At 36.1% G+C, this 18,048-nt stretch overlaps 3 protein-coding genes across 4 annotated transcripts; all 3 read right to left on the reverse strand.

Moving 5' to 3' along the window:
- Positions 1–1,871: 1,871 nt before the first annotated feature.
- Positions 1,872–9,719, reverse strand: syt5a (synaptotagmin Va). 2 transcript variants are annotated; one of them, XM_073840389.1, is made up of 10 exons: positions 9,480–9,715; positions 6,878–7,044; positions 5,496–5,510; positions 5,206–5,378; positions 4,989–5,078; positions 4,682–4,849; positions 4,388–4,555; positions 4,177–4,294; positions 2,683–2,816; positions 1,872–2,418 (listed from the first exon to the last, which is right to left on the reverse strand). In XM_073840389.1, exons 2-10 carry the CDS (start codon positions 7,032–7,034, stop codon positions 2,209–2,211), a joined length of 1,233 nt encoding a protein of 410 aa, XP_073696490.1. In that variant the 5' UTR covers positions 7,035–7,044; positions 9,480–9,715; the 3' UTR covers positions 1,872–2,208. The 2 variants fall into 2 exon arrangements, with proteins under 2 accessions (XP_073696490.1, XP_073696498.1); XM_073840397.1 differs by lacking the exon at positions 5,496–5,510 and having other exon boundaries at positions 9,480–9,719.
- A 782-nt stretch (positions 9,720–10,501) lies between these two features.
- On the reverse strand, positions 10,502–12,185 carry LOC141308458 (ferritin, middle subunit-like). Its single transcript, XM_073832546.1, has 5 exons — positions 12,121–12,185; positions 11,454–11,523; positions 11,147–11,293; positions 10,891–11,016; positions 10,502–10,782 (listed from the first exon to the last, which is right to left on the reverse strand). The coding sequence occupies exons 1-5, from the start codon at positions 12,183–12,185 to the stop codon at positions 10,624–10,626; spliced, it is 567 nt and encodes a 188-aa protein (XP_073688647.1). The 3' UTR covers positions 10,502–10,623.
- Positions 12,186–14,457: 2,272 nt separating this feature from the next.
- Positions 14,458–15,861, reverse strand: LOC141335129 (ferritin, middle subunit-like). Its single transcript, XM_073840455.1, has 4 exons — positions 15,629–15,861; positions 15,249–15,395; positions 15,037–15,162; positions 14,458–14,834 (listed from the first exon to the last, which is right to left on the reverse strand). The coding sequence occupies exons 1-4, from the start codon at positions 15,731–15,733 to the stop codon at positions 14,676–14,678; spliced, it is 537 nt and encodes a 178-aa protein (XP_073696556.1). The 5' UTR covers positions 15,734–15,861; the 3' UTR covers positions 14,458–14,675.
- Positions 15,862–18,048: the final 2,187 nt, after the last annotated feature.

Below are 18,048 nucleotides of genomic sequence, written 5' to 3' on the forward strand. Positions count from 1 at the left end.
ATATCTGTGTTAAAATTACAAGTGTAACTGCCAAAAGGTGTGTGCTATAATTGCTATAATTCTCGCCGAAGGCAATTGACAGGCCCATATTAACACATATTACGTCTCAACAGAAAGCTAGAGTTAACACACATTTTTCACATTATTTCATTCATTGGCCTGTATTTATATGTGACCCTGGACCAAAACCAGTTGTAAGTAAAACAATGTACCAACAATACATTGTTTGGTTCAAAATTATTGATTTTTCATGTTCCATTAACCCTGCTGAAAAAAACAGCATATGCTGGTTAGGTATGTTTTGGTGCTGGGATGCTAGTTTTAGCTGGTTTTTGCTGGTCATGTTGCTGGTCAAGGACCAGCATAAACCAACAAAGGACCAGCATTAACAAGCAAAGGACCAGCACCAAAACATACCTAACCAGCATATGCCGTTTTTTTTTTTTCAGCAGGGAAAGATATTTTGTAAATTTCCTACCTATATCAAAACTTAAATTTTGATTAGTAATTGCTAAGAACTTGTTTTGAACTTTAAAGGCGATTTTCTCAATGCTTAGATTTTTTTGCACCCTCAGATTACAGATTATAAGGGTATCTCGGCCAAATATTAAATCGTATTTATTCATCTTTCAGGTGATTTCAATTAAAGAAACTGACCCTTATGACTGGTTTTGAGGTCCAATTTTATTGCTGATCTTGACTCACCATCTGGTGGTCATTAGCGCATAGGGTTTGTTCTTGATGTAAACACTACGCCTCCTGCTGGTAAGTAGATGCTTAAATCTTAATCTTCAACACTATTGCTGTGTGAACAAGCATGCTGATGCACACCGGTAGAGCCTTTGAGAAACTGATTTAAAAGTCATTCTTACGCTTAGTGCTAGCTAGTCTCAAAGCAGCAGTGTTGTAGCATGACAGCCGCACATTTGCTTCACCGATATCATGCTAATATAGATTAGCATAGTTAAGAAGATTTTTTTGGGAGAGTGATCTAAAACCAAAACTTATGACAATATTTTAAAGATTTACTATTAGGTGAATATCTTGTTGGATGCAGTCATTTGCTAAATTTGACTAGCTAGCAATTTACTCTCTGCTGAAAAAACAAACAGTATAAACCATCACAGACATTTGGTTTCCATTGCAAATATTACTACAAACTGTCAACTATTAACCAATAAAACCAGTGTGTTTTGGGACATTTTACATTAGGATTTATTGCTTAAACAAGCCAAATGACAAATTACCAGTAGGAATCCACAGCGTCCATTACTAAAACCAATACCCATTTCCCATTATAACCAAAAACATTACAAATTCTGTGATGGGTTATTTCTTTTTTTTATTGTTTATTTATCAGGGCTGACTTGAATCTTAGTTTGTGTAAATCTGTTTGTTTTATAGTCTTATCTAATTTATATTTAACCAGTAAATATTTAACTTTTCTTTAAAATTAAGTTTCTCTATCAAAGCTTCCTCAATCTCTGCCATTCGCTCTGTATGACTTTGTCCGTGTCCTTTCTGGTCTTCTTCATCCTCTCTGCACTCCCGCCCTTCACTGGCTCTAATTCCCTGCTCACATGTATGGCTTAGTCCAGCACTGCACTTGGAACACAGCCGAAAACGGCACAAGATTAATCCAGGATTCCACCTACAACTGGACAACACTAAATACTACTGAACCCAACCAGACAATAGCTTCTGGTAGACATGCTTACATATAATAACGGTTGCCTTATTAATAAATCCTTTTCTAGTATGATGAATTATTTATCAATAATTAATGACTAATTTATACCCCTGAGAATTTAGAAACAGCTATTGTTGATCTATATGACATACGAAATAAAAACACATCGTAGAATCATTGATAATGTATCCAGTTGTTGTTTTATCATCATCTTGGTTCACAGAAAGAAAAATAAAATAGACGAGGCAAATCAGGACAGTTCTCATACCGTTATGGACAGATACATACATACAACATTCAAACACTTATCATTCACATACAGACACATTTAAAAAGGAAACACAATCCAGATGAACATAATATACATAACATTTATAAAAGTTACTCCTCCCTTTGTTTTACAGTAAAGAAGGTTACAGGAAATAATAATGATAATAACAGACAGAAACTCCTCAGTGAAATGATGGATGAAATTGAAATGATGTTTTGATATGTGTGTTGAGGGGTGGATAAGATATTTAGCGGATAGGTGCTTTAAGGGCCGCATCTACTTCCTCTTCGGGCAGAAGGGTGTGCCACTGGGCCACAGGTCGTCTGGGATTGGCCAGCATGTCTGACCAGTGGCGCAAACCCACTCCACTAGCACCAAACCCAATCCAGCACTTCCCAATTGGATCATTGCTTCCCAGTTTATCATAGTCATAGACAGTGATCAACACCTGTATCTTCTACAGGAAGACAGAGGAACAGAGAAAAGTAGGTCAATAGGCTCTTTCTCACCAAACCTTCAATTTGTAGACACAGATGATTTTACTAGACTGGAGACATTTTGATACAGGTTTTACATTATAACAGATATCAGAAACAGTCAAAATCGCCTCAGATTTTGCTAGTAAAATGCACAATTAATTACAAAGCAATAACATACTATACAGTGAAAATGTTGCACTTTAATGCATTAACAGTATAAATCTGTAAATGGTCATGTTTACCTGAATCTGAGCAAAGGGGATTTCAAAGCTGAAGCTTTCATTAAAGTAGGGGTTCAGTGTGTTTTGCTTAACTGTCGTCTTCTTCTTCTTGATACGCTTTCCATTGTGTTGCAAAACCACTTTCACAAAAGGATCTAAGAGAAAGAGAAAATATAAGACAAAAGAGAGAGAGAGAGACATTTTTATATGTGACCCTGGACCACAAAACCAGTCTTAAGTCGCTGGGGTATATTTGTAGCAATAGCCAAAAATACATTGAATGGGTCAAAATTATTGATTTTTCTTTTATGCCAAAAATCATTAGGAAATTGAGTAAAGATCATGTTCCATGAAGATTTTTTGCAAAATTCCTACTATAAATATATCAAAATGTCATTTTTGATTAGTAATATGCATTGTTAAGAACTTAATTTGGACAACTTTAAAGGTGATTTTCTCAGTATTTTGATTTTTTTGCACCCTCAGATTCCAGATTTTCAAATAGATGTATCTCGGCCAAATATTGTCCTATCCTAACAAACCATATATCAATAGAAAGCTTATTTATTGAACGTTCATATGATGCATACATCTCAGTTTTGTCAAATTTAACCTTATGACTGGTTTTGTGGTCCAGGGTCACATATGGATAAAGAAGGAAATGCAGCTTAGCACCACATTTCCACAGAAAAGCCAGGATATTTCAAAGTATAAAATTGAATTATTTTAAAGGGTTACTCCAACCCAAAATTAAAGTTCTGTTAATAATAACTTACCCCCATGTTGTTCCAAACCCTTAAAAGCTTCGTCTTCGGAACACAATTTAAGATATTTTGTATGTATTCTGCCCCTCACATAGACAGCAATGTAATTAACAGGATCAACGTCCAGAAAGGTAGCAAGCAGATCGGTAAAATAATCCATGTGACGAGAATACTTTTTGTATGCAAAGAAAACAAAAATAACAACTTTATTTAACAATTCGTCTCCTCCGCTTCAACCTAGCTCAATTTTGAAACGTATCCATCGAACGCAAACAGCTGCGTCACGCGGATACGCTATTTACGTCGTTTACGCTTTGATTTGAACGGAAACAGCGTATCCGTGCGACGCAGCTGATACACAACAGCATACGCTGTTTGCGTTTAATTGATACGGCCAAAATGGAGCTAGGGTGATGCGGAGGAGACGAATTGTTGAATAAAGTCGTTATTTTTGTTTTCTTTGCATACAAAAAGTATTCTCGTAGCTACGTTTCGGGACGTTGATCGTGTTATTTACATGCTGTCTATGGAAGAGACATAAATATCAAAAATATCTTCTAACGTGTTCATAAGAGGAAAGAAGCTTTTACGGGTTTTGGAACGATGGGGGTAAGTGATTAATGACAAAAAATTTTAATTTTGGGGTGGAGTAACCCTTTAAAATAAAGTCACATTTGATGTGTAGAGAATCATTTCATTTCAATATCAAGTACAAAACGGAAAGGAAATGTAATTTTAACATAACGCTAACCTGATAAACCCCCCACGTCCATCTTCTTCAGGTTCTTGGCCTCCATGATACAGACGGTCAGCTTACCAGAGGTGGGCACATAGCGCAGGGAGATACAGATGTCTCCGAGCTTTTCTTGCTGTTGGGAAAAAAGAGGAGAGTGTTTAGTTAAAGCATCAAAAACTGTGGCAGCTGACAAAAAAAAAATTAAAACAGCCGTTGAAAGCCTTACTTCCTCTTTCTCTCCTCCGACCAGGTCTTTCCATTCGTGTATGGGCTGGCCCAGGTCAATGCTGTTCATAGCGATTTTGATCTCTCCAATTACATCATGTTTACCAAAGCGGTCAAAGTCAAACACCTGCAGGACCAGAGTCTGTCCTGCTAGATCATTAAAGGGAATCTAGAAACAGAAATAAAAAATCATGTTCCATAAATGCCTGTTTAAACACTAACCTAGTAGTATTTATGCAAAGAAATTGTTTTTAGGCTAATGACAAAAAATGCATGTTTATAAGGACTGCAATACCTTAAATATGAATGTCTCATTGAAAACAGGACACAGGTTCTTGCGCTGGACTTTAGTTTCGAATTTTTTCTTCTTGTCTGGTAGCATATAAACTTTGACATATGGGTCAGATGTTCCACCCATATCCATGGCAGGAAGGTCTTGGGCTTGCAAGATACCAACAATGAGCTGAAAGTTGTTGAAGAAAAGGTTGTGGGTCAGGTGTTCAAAATCAAGTAGTCACACTTTTTTTTTTTAGAATGGTAGGTTTTGTTTATTTCTGTACAAAAATGATCATATCAACATCTACTCTCAAGTCTCAACCAACCTGATTGTCAGTGAAGTTATAGTCCAGAGTGTACTCCAATTTGCCATAATATTCTTTCTCTCCCTCACCTTCTCCCTCTTTTGCTTGTTCCTAAGTAGATGAAAAGTATACATTTAAAATACTTCAGCAAAACTTTAAGCCAGACATTACCAATTTCTTCTCAATAAATGAATAATTGAATAATAAATTAATTATTCACTCTCCTAGACTCTCTTACCTCGCCTGCTTCCTCATTTCCTTCCTTTTTCATCCTTCTTCGTCCTCCCTTCCGCTCTCTGACTTTCTTCGTTTTCTTCTTCCCTCCCAAGCACTTCTTATAGATACAGAAAGCAAAGCAGCCAACCAGGGCAAGCACAACCACAACTATGGCACCAATGGCCCACATGGGCACTGTGCAGTAGAGAAAGAAAACAATGATCATCATTTCTGTTAGTAAAAAACAAAAACAAACGTCAACCATTTAGACATTTTCTGCTAAATGATTGATAGGTGGACGGAGGAACTTACATTTGATCTTGGGGTCTGTTGATGGAATAGATAAAACATGAAGGAAGTAGATGGAAATGGAAAAAATGGAGGAATTAATTGATCATGCAAACACATTCACATATATATATACACAGTATAATGGGAAAGTGTGTTTTGTAATGACAATATGATGAAATTTGAATGATCCCAGCTGGCACCAAATATCTATAGACAAAAATTTTGGCTGTAGATGAAAATCGTGTTGATGTGAAAGCCAACATTGGACAGCCGTTGAATTTTGGTTACTTAATACCATCTAAACCAACCAAGTATCAACATCTAATGATGTTATAATTTCACGTGTGGATGTTAAAGGGATAGTTTATACAAACATGAAAATCCTGTCATCATTTACTCACCCTCATGTTATTCCAAACCTGTATGAGTTTCTTTCTTCTATTAAACAAAAGAAGATACTTTGAAGAATGTGGGTAACCAAACAGCTTCTGGTCTCCATTGACTTGCATAGTTTTTTTTGTCCATACTATGGAAGTCAAAGTGGACCAGCAACTGTTTGGTTACCCACATTCTTCAAATTATCTTTTATGAAATCCTCTCAACAGAAGAAAGGAAGTCATACAGGTTTGAGGGTAGTCTCAGCCTCAGACATCACGCTAATGAACCGCTGGCTGAATGTCTAATGTATATGGCACACAAAATTTTAATTGAATTGGTTAAAATATACAGAATTTCCAGGAGACGTGTGTGTCACGTTCTTTAACGTTATGCCTGGAAAAAATGCCGACCCCCCTCACGGAAGAAGAGCCGCTGTGTTTACAACTGTGACTCAACGCTGGATTTTCAAAAGTTTGTGAGATATGTAAAGTTTGTGGCTTAGACGCTTTAAAATATGTCCAAAAGTTTTACACACTGGTCCGTTATTGTGGGGACATTTCCACGCCCCTAAAGATGATGCAAAACAAAACAAAACATGATTTAGTTGCTCAGTCATATGGCCTCCTGGGCAGTCCTTCGTCATTTAAATCAACCAAGGATCCCAGACCTTCTGCCGTTAAATTTGAAGATCTGGCTACACAAGAGTAGTCTGAGGGTGAGTAGATTAGGACAGGATTTTAATTTTGGGGTGAATCCTTCAAGATTATCCTATTCAACAGATGTTGGTTTAGGTACCATACTTCAGAACTAAAAGTCGATGTTGGATGTCAACATGATGTTAGCATGAGATGATACCATGACTTAAAAGCATCAAATTATTAATGTCAGTATTCTGCGTCACACTGACATTGTCATGAGATTGTCATTGTCCGGACATCATCACCAACATTATGTCTTACAAAGATGGTGGCCTGCTGGAATGCGATTAGCCAAATGTAGGGTATTGACATACAATTATTACTTACTAGGCAGATGGCTAAGCTCGTTGAAAAATTTGTTCTTCATGTTCATGAAGTTGTGGGAGTGATGAGAGGGAGGGGGCGGAGGCGGTGGAGCAGGTTTGGCCTCCTCCTCTGATTCTGCTGCCCTCCGCACACGATGCTGCATGCCGACCAATCGCATGGCAGATCAGCTATAGACAAAAAACAGACTGTTACCATCGTGACAAACAAAATGCCCCAAATTACATATACTGCAGAGTCTGTCTCATGTCCCAAACTACCTCTCTATTTCCCTCCGACCTCTGTCCTGTTTGTGTCTGCCATGACTTTTGATGATGTAAACTCTGATCCTAAAGCTCAGGATGTCTGTTATTAATTCTGGAATCGTAACATGCCAAAACACCAGCATTCATGTGTAATGCCCATGTGTTCAAACATTATAATATGCTCAAAAAAAAAATAATATTTGTCATACATATTACCACAAACTGGTTTTGTTTCTACCTGCCCTACTCCGCTAAACTGACCTATTGTCACTCTCAGCAGATGCGTAATGAGATTAATTGCCAAAGCTAATCCAAATATCCTTGGGTTTAAGTAAATTAGGAACAGGGCCCTCCCCTTTCCATCTCACTTTCACACTTGAGCCTACACAGCCAGATGCCATGTAAGACTAAAGACTTCAGGCAAGAATTTGTCATGGTTGGATTTATGAGGGCAGGACTTTTTTTTATAAAGATTTCTCTTCCTGTATCTTGTTTACCCATCAGCCACATGGACGGTCCACAGTGATGACATATATACCACACCAATAAAATGTTTAAAAATGACTTTTTGAGAATGTCTTAGCATATTGTAATTTTTATTGATTAATTAATTTGTTTTACATCCTGGTGGTCATATTAATATAATTTTCTGATCTATCTTTCTAATGTCATTTTTAATCGATTTTTTCATTCATTAAAAATATGATTTATTTTTGTTAGTGTCTGAACTTCTTTAAACATGTAAAGTCATATACAGCATGTGTATATATAATTATTAGTTGCATATAAAGAATTTCTTAAACGTATTTGTTGTTTAGAAGCATCATTGATACAGTTGAATTCATTTACAGTAGCTCACATGTGCCTCAACCACTCAGAAAACTATTGCAAATATAAAATTAAATAAAAATATTTTATTTTTTAAAAATTACTTTTTTTTTAATTTAGATACATAATACAGTTGAGGTCAAACGTTTACATGCATCTTGTTAATTATTTTACCATAATAAGAGATCAAACAAAATGCATGTTATTTTTTATTTAGTACTGACCTGAACAAGATATTTCACATAAAAAAAATACATATAGTCCACAAGAGAAAATAATAGCTGAAATTATAAAATGACCCCGTTCAAAAGTTTACATACACTTGATTCTTAATATTGTGTTGTTTCCTGAAAGATCCACAGCATTTTTTTGTGATAGTTGTTCGTGAGTCCCTTGTTTGTCTTATTTAGTTCGATACTAAATAAAAAATAACATGCATCTTGTATGATCCCTCTTATTTTGGTAAAAGAACATTTTGCAGATTCTGCAAGGTTTATGTAAACTTTTGACTTCAACTGTACATGCTTATGTATTTTTTATTATTTACTTATTCATTAATTCATTCATTTAAATGTATGCCTACGTAAAAAGCTATTGCACAAATCTATTTTATTCATGTAGCAGTTCTTTGGTGTTTTTTATATTTAGTATTCTGACAGCTGGAAAATATATTCCTGTTTTTCATATTTAATTCCCAGTACATAGCCTACATTCGTTAGTTTCGTAAATTCGTATTTTTTAAACGTGTGCAACAGAGGGTTAAAACAACTTTTTTAGAGCACAGACACATGTGATCTGAGAGTTCAAAAGCATCATTTGTGTCACTTACAGAATCGACCGCACTAATCTGGCTAAAGAAGGCCTATCGCTCACTGCGTCACAGGCCATCAGGCGTCATACGGCCTTGTTTTTTCTTTTTTTTCTTTCATCAGTACTTTGTCCACCAGCGTATAGAAATGCTGTATTTTCGGATTACCTAAATCTCATCCAGTCACCCTTTTCCGATGAAAAAAAGTATGCTTAGTGCTACACGCAGTTGTCCAAGACTGAAGAGCATCTACGCACAAAAGCTAAGCATCAATTTAGTCGAGCAAAATTCGTCTGAGCTGAATGAGTTTATAGAAAAGATGTGGCATAAAGAACAAGAGTTTTTTTTTAATTAACGTCACTGTTGTATATATTTCTAAATAGTTTTCACTTATATTTATAAAATTGAATTAATGCAATATTGAATGGTCTTTTTAATTTAGCATGTCTGTGGATTGTGTTGTAGCCAATATAGTCTCCATGAATTCAACTGGAGGTGACAGCTTATTCTTTTAATATGTTAAACGCGTTTATTCTTTTGCTGTTCACTCTATATCTTGACACATTTTCCAGTAGTTACAACTATCCCGTGTCGTATACTAATTAATATGATGCTATAAAATTGCACATATAATAATCATAAAATGACTAGACATGCTGTTTAAACTCATTTTAAATGACGCTGCTTGACAGCCTAATATTTACATGAAACAATTCAAACTTACCTGATGGTGTGCAACTGATCCAACTCTCCAATGTAGGCCTAGATAGAAACCTGTGCTTTGTTTAGAGAGGACAGTTACGCAGCAGTACTCTCACACACTGCTTTAACTTACTCTTATCTTGCACTTTATCATCTGTCCCTCTCTCTCCCCAAAGCGCATTTGAAGCGCCAAACCCGCTTTCACTTGGATTAATCGTGCTCTCCCTTCTGTTCGCAGTTACGTGCCCTGGGTTTTCTCATGTGACAATTTTATTTCATCCATCTCGTACGCCCGTTTATCAGTTTGCTACTATCCCAATATAATCTCCTGCGTGCTGTTTATCCGATTCTAATTTACGATATAATTTGCGATCAGTGACCCTACTGAATCGGATTATGGTCGGTGGCTCACTGCTGCTAATAGGCATGATTGATAGGGCATAAGGACGGTGTGAACTTTTTGAATTGGTTATGAAATGAGGACAAGGCGTCACCAAAAGTTGACGATTATTGAGATGTATTGAAAAAATAATCTGTTGAACCACAACGGGCCTTCAGTGTTCATGGTCAATGTGCGGTTATTAGACATACGGAGGAAACACCACACTCATGTGGTAAAATGAAATACTACAACTGTAGTGCTGTGCAAATTAATGTGAATATTAAGATTTATTCATTTAGCAGACCACGTAAAAGTTAAAGTTAGTATTTTGTATTTACGCTCTGTATTTGTACATTCAGTTTAATGAAATAATGTAAATTTGTACATTAATCAATTTCACTATTGCGACCACTTTTCACAGTCTAACAAATCTGCATTTACTGTTTTTCACAAAAATATAGATAAAGCCCAATATGATAATTACAGCCTATTAAATGCACGCCACAATTTTAAATAAAAAACACGAGGCTATTCGGCTCATAACTTTTTATTTTAATTCACCAGATCAATCATTGCACATTCAACAGGAAGGTATTGCTTGATGACAATCGCAAGATGACTATTTAAAACAGTAACATCATTTCACTAGTAACAGGAAACTACTTGATGTTAACCTTTCAACATCTCAGACTTCAAAATTTTGCACAAGAGCTGTGTGATAGGAACATATTTAAGAGAATAGTATTCTATTCATTTATGTATTGCTGGGATCTCAGGGCTGCATTTAGCTGCTGTCTCCATCCAGGGTGTGCTTGTCAAACAGGTACTCCGCCATCCTGTTGTTGCCAGCATCCATCTTGGAAAGGTTAGTGATGTGGTCACCAATCTTCTTGATGGCCTCAACCTGCTCATTCAGGTAGTGAGTCTCCAGGAAGTCACACAGCTGTTGGACAAGACATCAGAAAAGAATTAAGGATGCTGAATGAAACTGCTTTATAGAGACATGGGGGCGAATTTAGAGTCTCAACTTTAACAAATAAGGGTCACTCACATGAGGGTCTTCCTTCTCAGAGGCGAACTTATGCAGATCCAGCAGAGCCTGGTTGACGTTCTTCTCCAGCTGAAGAGCACACTGCATAGCAATCAGTCCATTGCCCCACACATCACGCTCTGGTTTCTGAAGAGAGACACAAACAGTGAGTAGTGAGCATGGCATAAGATCATTCCATAACAATAAAATCTAAATTCAGCTTTGCTTATGTTACAATGTTCAAAGTCAAAAGATTTAATTCAAAACATCAAAGCACCTTAACATCCTGAAGGATAATGCGTCCGCCTCTCTTGTTCTGGAACTCCATGAACTTCTCAGCATGTTCTCGCTCCTCCTCACTGTTCTCCTTGAAGAACTTGGCAAATCCTGGAAGGGCGATGTCATCCCGTTTGAAGTAGAAAGCCTGAACAAAATCAAAGATGTTTCAAAATCAAATTCAGAACAAGAATGCCAACAGCCTTGGATGGTCCCATAAGACTGATGTAGCTACTGCATTTGCACTACTTATATGGGTTTAACAAATGTATACAATTGTCTCTTCAAAACCAATAAGAAACACTTACCATGGAAGTGTAGGTGTATCCAGCGTAAAGCTCCAAATTGCAAAAAGGTTTTTTTTTTGTTGTCTTTTTCCTTTTTCATAATTAATTGCAACATGTTCATCAGTCACAATTACAAGCATGTTTTGCATAAAACCTTTTAACTATAAGTTAAACTATAAAAGTTCCAGGTTGCATCTATGGTGTGTGGGAAGCTGGTAACACTATATTAATAAGAGCCTGTGTATGATATGGCAAATATCATGGGACAATCCTGTGATAACATACTATTCCCCTATGGACTTTAAGTAATTTTGCTCTTAGTAACTGTCATTAGAATCTGACACCTGACTGATTAGAAAAGTGCAGTGAAGACAGGTTAATTATAAAGCAGTTTTCTACTAGAAATTGCCAATGAAAGCTCATTCTGTGTCAGCAACAACTGCAAACTCCCAAGAGCTGACAAGGAGCTGTGTCTCTGTGACTCAGCATTTTGTCTCTCATGGAAGATGCATGTATTTGTAACCTGATCAATTTGCTAGGTTACACATGTGAAACCATCAGATTCAGAAGTCAGTGAGTAGCTTTAGGTTACCAGTTTGAACTGCTATTGCATTATTAAATAACACAACTTCTATATGCTACTGTATTTGTGTGCTCTTAAACTGTTGTTTTTCTTCTCACTAAAGACCTTGCACTGTTGTTAGTTTTACTGAATCCTGTTCTGTTTGTAATCAAGTGACCTTCATTTTGCATGCTTATTTCAATGATTGTTCAATGTAATATTGGTGAGTGCTGCACAAATTGATAAACAATGTTGAATGTCCCTTTGTGCAAGCCATAGCTGAGGTCAACAACATTTAAGTATGGTAATTCTGATGATTATGAAACTTTTTCATAACAATGTTACCATTTATATATATATATATATATATATATATATATATATATATATATATATATATATATATATATACAGGGGTTGGACAATGAAACTGAAAAACTGGCCAATATAATGTTGGAGGTTTCATGGCTATATTTTTGCAGCCTGGTGGCCAATCTTCACTGATTGCACATTCCACCAGTAAGAACAGGTATGAAGGTTGACTATGTGCACCCAATGGTTCAGATATTGTACTCTGAAGGTGGTGCCATGTATCAGGATGATAATGCACCAGTACACACAGCAAGACAGGTGACAGAGTGGTTTGATGAACATGAAAGTGAAGTTGGACATCTCCCATGGCCTGCATAGTCACCAGATCTGAATATTATTGTGCCATTTTGGGGTGTTTTGGAGGAGCGAGTCAGATAACATTTTCCTACACCAGTATCATGTAGTGACCTGACCCCTGATCTGCAAGAGGAGAATGGCTCAAAATGCCTTTGGCTACTGTGCAGGACTTGTATTTGTCATTCCAAAGACGAAATGCTCTATTGGCCACAAAAGGAGGCCCAACACCATACTAACTGTGGTCTAAAACCAGGTGTTTCAGTTTCATTGTCCAACCCCTGTATATTAAAAGTCAATATATCAATATATAGTGTAATATTTTTGAATTGTATGATTTTTTAATAACACAGCTATGTCATAATTATTCAACCCCTATTCAACATTACTGTTTAATTACTTATTTGTATAGCGAGGAACAAATTGTCTTAAAACACAAAGAAACCTTTAGAAACTCTATTAGAAAATAGAATTAGCTTGAGCTGTTACACATACATACAGTTAGCCCATGCATGTACAGACGTTTGAGCAGCTAATATGACAAAGTCAACAAAACTCTAGAAAAAGCAATAGAGAAACTACAGAGAAGAAATAATTTGATTACTTTAGAAAGTCAAAAGCTATATGAAGATTTGCAAGACATTAAAAGTTCCTAGAGACAAAGCTGGCAGCTTTATTCCTTAGCTTAACATTTGTTGTACCAGAAAACCTTTGAGGGTGTTAAAGAAATAGCACAATATCACAAACTGTTTGATCAGAACAACTGAGGAAAACATCATCTCCATCATCAAACTTGAAGGTGGATAAGTCCTGTTATGGGGTTGTTTTACTGTAAGACATCATGGATTCTTTGAAGTATCAGGCCATTTTGGCAAGAATTGTGATGTTATTGGTGCAATGACTGAAGCTAATGATTAATGGACTTTCCTGCAGGATAATTATCCCAAAGTATACATCCAATTCCACCTATGCTTGCTTCAGGGATCAGTCTTAGAATGTTCTTGAGTAGCCTGTTCAGTCTCCAGATTTAATTCTCATCGAAAATATTTGGAATAAAAAAAAAAAGCAGTATTAAAGTGAAAACCATAGATTATTAATGATCTTCAAGCTTTTACAGGGGAGGAATGGGCCAAGATTGCAATAGAGTGGTGACAGAAGCTTCTTATCACTTCCAAGCAGTGTTTATTGGTGGTTTAAAAAAAAAAAGATTCTGCACCAAATTTGACTTTTGGGGGTTGAATAATTTTGAACATCAATGTTTAGAGCCAATTGGATTTTTTTTCATTATTCATTACGAGTGCTACTTTTCAGAAGTATAGTAAGCACAAAAATATAACAGCAACTCTTTTAAATGTCAAACATTCCAGGTCTTTCCCTTTCCTATAATTTTTAGAATGTTTACGGAAGTGTTACATACAGGTAAAGTATGTTATGTAAGCTAATATAAGTTTAATATGAGCGTGTTTAGAGAAAACATACAAATTAAACTCAGCTACATTTAACACTTAATAATGAGGTGAAATATCTTTGTGCAATATGTTTGACATCAGAACTTAATCTATTCATGATTAAACTCACTTTTCATGTCACACAATAGCAGTTGGCAGCAGTTACAATCTGATGAGACTCTGCAAACTCAGCTAATATCTCATAGAAATGTTCATTTTAGTGGCCTGTTTTATCCTGTGGAGATTTATGATTCATTACTCGTCAATGCATAAACTTTACATATGTCAATAAATGGTTAAATATAGCCTAAAACAAAGTCACACAATTTTGAATAAAAAGCCAAGTCAATCCAGTCCAAATGTTTATTCCTCAAATTCACCAGGTTAAGACCAATTCGTGTACATTTAACAAAATGTAAAAATTGCATAAACCTTCGCTTGATTTAAACCTTTTAGCTGTTTAAAATGTACAGTTCCGCATATAAGCTGTGTGATGTATACACATTGCTCTTAAAATCTGATTATAGAGGGACATTTTGGAGCATGCATATGATCTCAGGGCTGCATTTAGCTGCTGCCGCCATCCAGGGTGTGCTTGTCAAACAGGTACTCCGCCATCCTGTTGTTGCCAGCATCCATCTTGGTAAGGTTAGTGATGTGGTCACCAATCTTCTTGATGGCCTCAACCTGCTCATTCAGGTAGTGAGTCTCCAGGAAGTCACACAGCTGTTGGACAAGACATCAGTAAAGAAGTTAAGAAAACAAACAAACATTTAACTACCAAACATGGGTGACACTACTGTACAGAGCCATGTATATAAAGGTCTAAATAACAGCTTCAACACTAACTACGACTTGCACTTTTATTGTTTGTTTTTTTTCAGAGATATGTGTTTTGCATGTCTGAATGTAAATTTTCAAAACTCACATGGGGGTCTCCTTTTTGAGAGGCGGCTTTATGCAGGTCCAGCAGAGCCTGGTTGACGTTCTTCTCCAGCTGAAGAGCGCACTGCATAGCAGTCAGTCCATTGTCCCACACATCACGCTCAGGTTTCTGAGGAGAGACACAATCAGAGCAGTGAGCAAATTACATATAGGCATAAGGTCATTCCATAATAAAAGACTTTGTTTAAAACACACCTTGACGTCCTGAAGGACTATGCGTCCACCTCTCTTGTTCTGGAACTCCATGAACTTCTCGGCATGTTCTCGCTCCTCCTCACTGTTCTCCTTGAAGAACTTGGCAAAGCCAGCAAGAGCAACATCATCTCGTTTGAAGTAGTGAGCCTGTTGGCAACAAAATTGAGTTTAGAAAAGGGTTAAACATACGTATACAATATTTCTGCAAGACAACATATGCAGCTCTGAGAAATGACCGACAATAAGCACTAGCAATATTCTTTGACTATAAACACTTGTGCCCCATAAAGTTTCCGATCAACTCTAATCCAGAGAGAGACAATTTGACTATTAACGAGATGTGATTTGGGAGAGGGATGAACAAAAGAAAAAACACTTACCATGGAAGTGTAGGTGTATCCAGCGTAAAGCTCCAAATTGATCATCTTGTTGATCATAGCCTCGCAGTCGCGGTCATAGTTCTGGCGAATCTGAGAAGTCTCCATTTCGGCGGGTTTTATGGTTTTATTATCAAAAACGTACAAAAAAATGAAATTTCGACGAGATCTAAGTTCCGTTCAATCACTGTTGAAGCAAGAACCTCTTCAGATCTTCCCGAAGCTGTGAGTGAAATGAAGGCGCGCGTTCATCTTATATACGATCATAACATGATGATGCTGAGTCTGTGAAACTGAAACCAGCCAATCAATGAACGAGCTGAACAATTGAGTGACGACACTCTGCTGTGTCATTGTGATAACAAGAACAGGATCAAGGTTCACAAGTGTGATTTATTTTCTTGTTCACAAGAATTGAGAAATGAAATGATTTGGCCACTGAACTGGTGCATGGTATGGTACCCCAGTGTACTTAAAAGAAAGCATGATTTCTATCTAAATCTAAATGTTTAAGCAATGTATTATATAATCTAAAATTAACCAAATGTGTATTTACATTGTTTCATCAAGGAGAGAGAGAGAGAAACAATTTTCCAAATTACTTATCCCAGGTCATGGAGATGCTGGAACAATCAAACAGTAATTTAGTAATATAGTGATTATAAAACAATTAATCTGGTAGGCAGCTAATAATTTGTTTTTAAATTTTTTTTAAATATGAAAGTTTAATATCAGTCAGTTTAGAGAAAACAAATCAATAAAACACAACTGTGCATTTAATACTTATTATTAAGGTGAAATATCTTTGTGCAATATGTTTGATATCAGCACTTATTCTCTTTATGATGGTACTTTTCATGTCACATAATATGCAGTTGGCAGCAGTTCAAACAGATAAGACTATGCAAACTCAGCTTTCATGGTATGGTTCATCTAAACAGGGCTGTATCACAAGTCTATACTGCTCCCATGATTTCTGTAAGAGTTTCAGCACAGTTTTAAAACAGTTTACATTCACATAAATTTTAAAGGTTAAATTTTATAGGTCCAAACATTTTACAGGACAACTAAGCAATTTTTTATTTATTGATTTTTTGCATTACAAAGTATTAGGATTTCAAGGATGCATGTGACCCTGCATATACAGGGTCAACAGCTTATGCGATGTGGCAAATGTCATGAGACAGTTCTGCAACATCATGTAACAGTGATGTCATCACTGTACTCCATCTGGTAACTGCATTTGAAAACAAAAGGAAATCATTGCGGTGACAATGACAAAGCATGTTTATACCAGTATGAACTCTCAGTCTGTCAGTAGCAAATGTAAACGGATGAAGACATGACACTGAGCTGTGCTCTTGTGACTCAGCAATTTCTCATTTATGTCATATAATGGAAAATATGAGTATCTGTTACTTGATCAGCTCTCCAGAGTCTAGGTGTGTAACCTTCACTTTTACACCTGCCATAACCTTTTTCAGTTTAGTAACACCAGGTAACGAAAATTCATCTCATTGCATGTTATCATTTAAACAGAATATCCACTATATTTTGTAACATTTTATTAAAAAAATAAACAACAACCAACAAACACTAATAAAGATTGTAATTATTTTTAACAATGGATTAAGCAGTACTGTAATGTTTTACAAAAAAACATAATCTAAAGGAACACAAATTCACAGTGTGAATGTGACCTAAAATGACAGTTCACCTAAAATGAAAAATTCTGTTAATATTTCTCAAACAATTAAAACAATGTTTTGTGTGTTTGTTTTTAGTTTCTGTGACATGAGGATAAGTAAGTAAATTTTATTTTTGGGTGAGCGTTCCATTTTGACAATAATATTATAGAGGGAATATATAGCAATTGACTTCTTCCACTCTCTCTGAACATTACATGACACATAATAAACCCAGATGGCAGAAACAAAAACATCAAGAATGTGGATTCTGTAGAACAGCATCAAACATAATTGTCATTCTGTGAGAGTGTCATAGATCTATGAGCAGTTAGGGCACTGAAACTGATACATCAAGTTTTGAGAAACCACAGGCAGTTTAGCAGGAATGAGTAGGCACTGCACACTATACATTCCACCAATCCAAAAGTTGAGCACAACACCACATACTTACATTTGTTTTATTACCTATGGTACATAACTAAACTGGACACTGGATTTCTAGTTCCCTGTGTGCTTTATGTGAGATTTGGAGGGTAAATGTTAAAATTGGCGAAATGTTATTATTTAAGTCCTAGTATGGTTGTATGAACTTTAAGTGTGTGGAAAAGGTTTTCCCATTTTAGTATTTATGTATTTAACATATGAGTGCTGTTTAGAATATAACATCATTTTATTTTAGTGCCCTGAAATTTCAGGGGCCAGTTGTTCAAAAAGTTTAATCTGGATCAGAATGAT

The sequence above is a fragment of the Garra rufa genome, chromosome 1, assembly GCF_049309525.1.
Source record: "Garra rufa chromosome 1, GarRuf1.0, whole genome shotgun sequence".
NCBI lineage: Eukaryota > Metazoa > Chordata > Actinopteri > Cypriniformes > Cyprinidae > Garra > Garra rufa.

Bases quoted from the DNA above. Each gene is read 5' to 3' on its own strand.
- syt5a (XM_073840389.1), bottom strand. From the start codon at position 7,034: ATGCGATTGGTCGGCATGCAGCATCGTGTGCGGAGGGCAGCAGAATCA. The intron at 4,295-4,387 runs GTAAGGCTTTCA...TTTTCCCAACAG, and splicing joins TCGGAGGAGAGAAAGAGGAA to CAAGAAAAGCTCGGAGACAT. The intron at 2,817-4,176 runs GTTAGCGTTATG...TCTTTCTCTTAG, and splicing joins GGACGTGGGGGGTTTATCAG to ATCCTTTTGTGAAAGTGGTT.
- LOC141308458 (XM_073832546.1), bottom strand. From the start codon at position 12,185: ATGCAAAATGAAGGTCACTTGATTACAAACAGAACAGGATTCAGTAAA. The intron at 11,524-12,120 runs GTCTTTAGTGAG...ATTATGAAAAAG, and splicing joins AAAACTAACAACAGTGCAAG to GAAAAAGACAACAAAAAAAA. The intron at 11,017-11,146 runs GTGCTTTGATGT...GTCTCTCTTCAG, and splicing joins TTATCCTTCAGGATGTTAAG to AAACCAGAGCGTGATGTGTG.
- LOC141335129 (XM_073840455.1), bottom strand. From the start codon at position 15,733: ATGGAGACTTCTCAGATTCGCCAGAACTATGACCGCGACTGCGAGGCT. The intron at 15,163-15,248 runs GTGTGTTTTAAA...GTCTCTCCTCAG, and splicing joins TAGTCCTTCAGGACGTCAAG to AAACCTGAGCGTGATGTGTG. The intron at 14,835-15,036 runs GTGAGTTTTGAA...CTTGTCCAACAG, and splicing joins CTCAAAAAGGAGACCCCCAT to CTGTGTGACTTCCTGGAGAC.